At 43.0% G+C, this 7,229-nt stretch overlaps 1 protein-coding gene across 1 annotated transcript in view; it reads left to right on the top strand.

The window, feature by feature from the left end:
- Positions 1 to 7,229, top strand: part of ADGRG2 (adhesion G protein-coupled receptor G2) — a 123,371-nt gene that overhangs the window by 98,463 nt on the left and 17,679 nt on the right. The window contains exons 16-18 of the mRNA XM_077769296.1: positions 3,858 to 4,246; positions 6,480 to 6,651; positions 6,853 to 7,009. Coding sequence (XP_077625422.1) covers positions 3,858 to 4,246; positions 6,480 to 6,651; positions 6,853 to 7,009 — 718 coding nt within the window. The remainder of the gene's footprint in view (positions 1 to 3,857; positions 4,247 to 6,479; positions 6,652 to 6,852; positions 7,010 to 7,229) is intronic.

The raw sequence follows: 7,229 nt of genomic DNA, 5'->3' as shown, positions 1-7,229 counted from the left end.
TGGATTTAATGGGAATTCACCCTTGATTTTTTCTAGTATTTATGTGGTATTTTTTTTTACATTAATATTTTCTAAACTGTCTAGCCGGTGATCCTGCACCCATTTATTAAAAAATCTTTTTCTCAGTGATGTGAGATGCCATTTTGGTAATATGCTAAACGTTGATAGCTATTTGGTCCCAATTCCAGACGTTAGATGTTAACATTGGGGGAAACTGGGTTAGGGGGATATGGAACTGTGTTATTTTTGCAGTGTTTCTATAAGCCTAAAATTAATTCCATTAAACTTTTTTTTTTTTTTTTGAAAATCTTTATTTCCAGTCTGTCTCCCTCAGCGATTCTGATTTCATTTGTCTGGGACACAGCCTAGGCATTAAGGTTTTTAAAAGCCCTCTTGGTGATTCGAATGTGCAACCAACGTTGAGAATCACTGCCTTAAATTCACCACATCGATGGAGGGAAACTGAGAGTCAGATGCTCCAAAATAGGAGATGACCTCAAAGTCATGGATGACGTGATCACAGATTATAGAAATATACGTAGGTAAAACTAGTGAGTGAATGAATGAAAATACTCACAGGGATTCCCAGTAATTGGCCTGCCTACTGCCATTATAGGCAGTATTTTGTTTTCTTTTCCCTTTTTTTTCTTTGCAGCATTTTCTATACTTTATTACAATCAGGTAAAATCTGTGTTTGAACAAAAGGACATACGTTTTTCAAAGTAAAGCTTCTTATATGGGACAGAAGGCTAACTATAGCCTTTCTGCCCTGTGTAGGCTATATTCCTGGGATATGTTAAACATTGGACCTCGAGGAATAGCTGAAGGACTTTCAGATTCATAGCATTTTCTGTAATAAAAAGTAAATAGGATTTAAGTTTTAGGTTTAACATGCCCCATTACCTGGAGGGTTGAGGCCCATTAGGGAGATGGAATTTCTAGAAGTATTAGATCAGATGAAGGTATCATAGCTCTTTTGAGGCGGTCCCACAGACCTCTGATGGCTGCTTATTCAAAGAGCTGTTAGGAAAAAGAAGCCAGACACAGAAAAGCAGGCAGAGTATGAACTCAGTGTCTGGCTAGGGCTCTGTCATCAACTAGTTGTGTATCCAGCTGTTGCTTCTTTATAAATAGAAATAAGTCTCAGGTTCCTTCTTTGTAAAACGAGGAAGTAAGTCCTATCAGCACCTCCCAAAGGTTACTGTGCATATCAGTCACAGGGAGTCTTGTTAACATTTGGATCTGGCAGGTCTGGAAAAGGCCTGAGATTCTGTATTTCTGGTGCTGTACCCAGGTGAAGCCAGTGCTGCTGGTTCATGGACCCCACTTTGAGTAGTGGAGTTTTAAAAACACCAATGCCTGCCTCTCACTCACCCTCAGAGATGGTGATGTCATTGGTTTGGGGTGTAGCCCAGGCTTCTATATTTCTCAAAGTTCCTGGGTGGAGTGATTCTAATGTGCAGCCAAGTGTGAGAACCACTAGGCTAGAATTAGGTGATGGCTCAGGGTCTTTCTTAAGATTGGCTGCACACTGCAAACACCTTGGGCCCTTTAAAACCTATTGATGTGTCAAAGTGGTCTTCTTGGGTGCTGGAAATACTATGTTTTGATCTGGGTGGTGATGATGTAGATGTATACACATATAAAAATTCTTTAAGCTCTAAATGTAAGATTAGAACACTCTACTGTACATAGGCTACACCTTAGGGAAGAAGCATGTTAAAATGAATATGGATACCTGTTCCCACCCCAGATTCCAGTTCATTTGGTCTTGGGCATGAGCCCCAGCACTGGTGCTAAAGTGCTCTGAGGTTTTTCTAATGTATAGTTGGCATTGCCAACTGTTCTGCCACTCCCTGTGCGCCTCTACCAATGGATGGAGGGCTCCGAATCGCAGGCTTGCCAGGAGGATTAGACAGAGGGTAGTCTCTTCGTGGTGGAGCCCCATGCGTGGGATCCCTATGCTTGGGGGTTTGATTGCCACATACCCCCAGAAATAAGAAGGGAATTTAATTTACACCTTTGCCATGACTTGGCCCAATGGGTTGCTGTGGCATATGAGTCAGAGAACAGAGTCTCAGAGAAGTTGGGTGGATTGCCCACAAGAGTAACGAGAGAGGCTCGGCCAAGGCCTTTCTGACTACCTGGCACCCCTTTGCTCACACGGGTATCCTGAACTTCAGGCTGTGGAGAGAGGCCTTTGCCAGAAGTCTGGCCAGACTCACCGAGCCCGCATTTCTTTTTCTGGGTGTGACTTGCTTCAGGTTCCTCAACCCAGTATACCTTCTTCCTCTCTCCCAAGGGAAGCTCTAAGAACATCTTCTAGTTGGTGCTCTTAAGTCATCAGTTAAAACTGGATCCTAGGTTTCCCTGGGTAGTAGTTTGCTGCCCCCTCTAGTTGCTCTTCCTCCCACCCCAAGACTGGTGGATGTTGATAGAAGATGAGTTCTTCTCAACCTTCCAGGCCATGAAAATATATGGGCCTGGAATCCTCACCCCCACGCCAGGACCAGCTGAAACACACACTGAGGAATAGGCCACAGAAATCGCTCTATTTTTTAAAAGTCCTCGGGGTTATTCTCACACACAGCCTAGGTTGAAAACCACTGGGCTAAAGCAACATTGAGGGCATAGCTGATTTACAAGCTGGGGGCCTCTATGGCCCTAGCTTCATTCATTTTTTTCATTCAACAAATATTTCCTGCTCACTACCTATGTGCTAAACTATGTGCCAGTGAGCATCATGCCAGACTATAGCAGTGTAAAATCGATTCAGACAGATTCCTATGTTCATCGGTTTCACAAAAATTTATGTGTTATTAACCTCACTTCAAGATCTTCTTGAAAGAAAATTTAGTAACTCAAAGAAAAAAAATGGCACTGTGGTTTGCCTATCCCAGCCAATATCACACTGCATATGAGTGAGCTAAATTTGAGGTTTCCTGGAAAGGAAAGGCTCACTTGTGACTCACTAAGACTAATATGAGAATTTGCTGAAAGAAATTCCATTGTCCAAATCAATAATAATGATTTTTCCACATTTTTCTAATAATGGGTCAATACCCAGAAGATTGTAGTTGTAATTGACCGAATTATGTACTTCACAAAAACTAAGGAAAGATTTGAAGAACATTTTATTGGTATTGATAAACTTAGAGCTGCTTTTCAATTTATGTCATGCCCTTTTGTACCACATGTTAACATTGAGTTGACACAAGACTTTGTGAATCTGTTAAGGACACACATAGTGTTGAAATGGACATGCTTTAGCTTTAAAGTCAAATCAGTTGTTCTAAAAATGATGAGCCAGTGTTGTCGATGTGGATTGGAACACCAAAGGAAAATTATATTTTGGCATATAAGTTTTTAGAAAACTTTTCAGTATGTTAGGAACAGTCTGGGCATGCAGTTCTACTTTTTGGAGAATACATTTTTGTAAAATCTAAAAAACCATAAAAGACAGATTCCTAATATATGAAAACCACAGTTGGGTAAGAGCATTTAATGACTCCCCTCCCCTAGGAGCACATAGAAGTGTTACAAGATGTCCTCAACTGAGTAGTAAGGGATAAGGGGCAAGAGCCCGAGAGCAGGGGTGAGTGAGTATGCCAGAACTGGGAATTCATAAAAGAGCATCCCTCCTGGCTAATTCCTCTCCCGGGGAGGAAGTGGTAGAAGTGGGCAGGAGCAGGGGGCCAGTGGCAAGGCCACAGAAGGTGTGCAGTGGCAGAGGCCGGGCGTGGCTGGTCCCTGATGTTGCCAGGTCGCCTGGCTGGTGTGGGATGATGGCCGGAGGAGATGAGCCTCTCTGGAACTCATTCGTGTCTCACGTGCATCTCTCTGATTCTTTCCTTTAGCGACCTGCAGGATCCTGTTGTATGTCTGGCTGGTCATCCAGACGGCCCACCATTTTCTCCTAGCAATTCCATGCCAGTTGCTCCTCAGGCCACCATCCTGGCCCAGGTCTCCAGTGCCTTCTCTTTTGCTGAACCTCTGAATCATCCACCTGTAACCCAGCACCCTGCCTCTCCAACACGAGTGACTCCCCTTCCTTCTCCCCAGCCTACGGCTCTCGTTGCTTCCAGCCCTGCCGCTGATATGCCCCCCAAATCCGGAACTGTCTCTTCCCCTCTGCCCCAAACTGATCTCTCCCACACCCTGCCACCTGTGACATCCTCACTTTCCTCTCCTACCACGTCTGTACCCGAGAGTTTCATCACGACCAGCTCACCTCCTGACAAGACAGGTAAATATGAGGGGTCAAGCTGCTGCTACATTCATTACGATCTGGCAGATGCCAGCCTGCCAAATCAAGAGATCTGTAACAAGACCATGCTGAACTTTTCTGTTTACGATGTCTGCTTGGTGTCCAGAGCTTTCCTGCAGGCTTTCATAGAACATAGAAGTGGCCGAGTTAGATTGTTTTGACCAAGAGAGTGGAGAAATCGCTCTGAGGCAAATAGACCGTAGCATATTCTATTGAGATGACTTATTTTACAGGTTTCTTTCTCCTAGGAAAGGGTTATTAGGTCACCATTTTCAACATTGCAAAGAGAAAACTTTTGAACTATTAAATTCAGTCACTCCATTTAGCAGTTGTTCTACACATTATCTTTTTTTAACCACTTAAACACTTTTTTAATGCGTTCTACACATTAACTTTTTTTAATCACTTTTAGTCATTCCATTTAGAAAGATAACAAAAGAAAAACTTCTCATTCTTGAAAGTCAATCACAGAGTGACAGATGGAGGACTGAACCCAGCATGCCGTGAGGGGATAAACATTCAGAAGACCCAGCTGTGGGTCTGCAGGCGCCCTTACAGACACTGTGATCTGGGATAAGCCATTTAGCCCCTCCTGACGCAGCCTGGGCGACTTGAAGATGGAAACAATCACACTTACCCCGCTATGTTTGCGGTGATGTTTTACATGAGGTGCCTGGAAACTGCAGAGGACTCCCCATATACAAAGTAGGCTTAGGGGTAAAGACCTAAAGGCAAGAGCGAAAGACGCCAGGGAGAATTCTGGATGCTCTGAAGGTTCAATTCAGAAGGTAAAAAGCAGACTGTCCTCTAGATTTTGGGAGAGCAGGAGGCGAAACCAACTTCTTGGTGATAGGAGATTGGAGCAGAGCTGGTGGTCTCTGCCTCCTCCCCCACAGCGCGAATGTGAGCGTCAGGGAAATTGGAAGCTTCTGCCAGATCTGCCGAGGGACTTGCTATTTCTTTGAATTTGCACTGCTCTTTCAATTTGTTTTCATAAATATGGCATTTTAGACCGAAGCATAAAATCACTGGGGCTTTAGAAAGTTAGTTAGCTTGGGCCGAAACTGCCCACCTTTGCAAAGCCGTCCCTAGGGACCATTAGAATTAACCTAACCGGCTCCCCAGGAAGATCAGCAACGTGACCAGCTACGCCTGTGCTGCTGGGGGGNTATGTTGTAACACCTGGACGGAGATAAGGAGGTAATATGCAAAATAAGAAATTGGATGTTAGGCGGTGGAATTAAGAGACTTTTTCATTGCTAGACAGGTTTGTATCGTTGTTTCCCAATTAAAAACACTATTAAAAACCAACTTACAGCTGGTCATCCAGCTACTAATTTCGTAATAGTCTCTTTTTCGCAAAAAGAGCTTCTAGTTATCCGTGTAAAATCCTGTACACATGATAGAAATGAAAAACAAGTATATTTATATTTTTACAAATATACACTAAATACACTGATGTGCTTTTACATTTTGTTCAGCTAGGTTTTGGTTTTTTTTTAAAGATTTTGTTTTTAAGTGATCTCTACATCTAGTGACTCGAACTCACAAACCCCAAATCAAGAGTCATATGCTCCACCGACTGAACCAGCCAGGCACCCCTTTCAGGTTTCTTGAAGGATAATTTACATACAATAAAATTGATCCAGATCTATGGATAGATGAAATTTTTATTTTTCTATGAGGTCAGATTAAGCACCCAACAGCCACCCAACCACCTTCCCCAAAGTTCCCTTGTGTTCCTTTATAGTCCATTCCGATCCACTATCCCCAGCCCCTGGCCACCATTGATCTGTTTTGTTTTTCCTATACTTTTGATTTTTCTAAAATGTCATATGAAGAGAATCATGCAATATGTAGCCTGTTGAGTCTGGCTTCTTTCTGTTAACATATTACCTTGGAGAACTGGAGATCCATCCATGTTGTTGCAAGTAGCTCCGACCTTTTAATTACCGAATAATTGTCCATTATATGGATGGATCACGGTTTATCCCTTCTTCACTGGATAGACATTTGAGTTGTTTCCAGTTTGGGACTATTAGGAAAAAGGTCCCTATAAACATTCATGATCAAGTCTTCCTAAGATATGTTTTCATTTCCCTGGGGCAAATACCTAGGTGTACGTTTGCCAGGTCATAGAGTCTATGTGTGTTTCTTTATTAGTGATTTTTTCTGTTATGTTTTCTTAAAGTGATTTGGCTTTTGGTTACAGAAATTGTTTACACCGGCAGCAGCAGTGATTCTGATCTTGAGAACCAAGTGTCCCAGATGGAGAAGGCTCTGTCCTTGGGCAGCTTGGAGCCTAACCTCGCAGGAGAAATGATAAACCATGTCAGCAAACTCCTTCATTCCCCACCTGCCTTGCTGGCGCCTGTGGCCCAAAGGTATGACTTTGCGAACTGATGTGGTCCTAGAGGAGACCCTCTAACCGTGAGAATACTTCTTATCAGGATTAATTATAGCCAAGTATTTGTCTCCCACTGAAGAGGTTCATAATGACTTGTTAAATTGCTACTGCATATTCTGCTTAGAATGGGGAAGATGGAGTGGGGGTGCTGAATTTGAACTACCACTTATCTTTGCAGATTGCTAAAAATAGTGGATGCCAATGGCTTACAGCTGAATTTTTCAACCAAGACCATAACTCTAACCTCCCCTTCTTTGGCTCTGGCGGTGATGAGAGTGAATGCTAGTAATTTCAACACAACTACCTTTGCTGCCCAAGACCGTGCAAATCTTCAGGTACATTCTAATCAATTGTGAATAAACCTTTGCTTTTATACAATGGTAGTCACCGCGACGGAGGCAATTACTGCTTAGAGTCAGGGGCGATACTCAAAGTATTTAACATCTAGAACAATGAGGTACCACAGAATCAGAAAAAGGACGCTGGTCTTTGCTGGAGCATGATCTCAGAGGGCTTTGTGCCCAATGTCAACCCTTGAGCAGCTAGATCGTGGAA

Source organism: Crocuta crocuta, unplaced genomic scaffold (assembly GCF_008692635.1).
Source record: "Crocuta crocuta isolate KB4526 unplaced genomic scaffold, BGI_CrCroc_1.0 scaffold312, whole genome shotgun sequence".
NCBI lineage: Eukaryota > Metazoa > Chordata > Mammalia > Carnivora > Hyaenidae > Crocuta > Crocuta crocuta.
The sequence above is the reverse complement of the archived record's forward strand: the minus strand, read 5'-3'. Positions and strand labels throughout refer to the sequence as shown.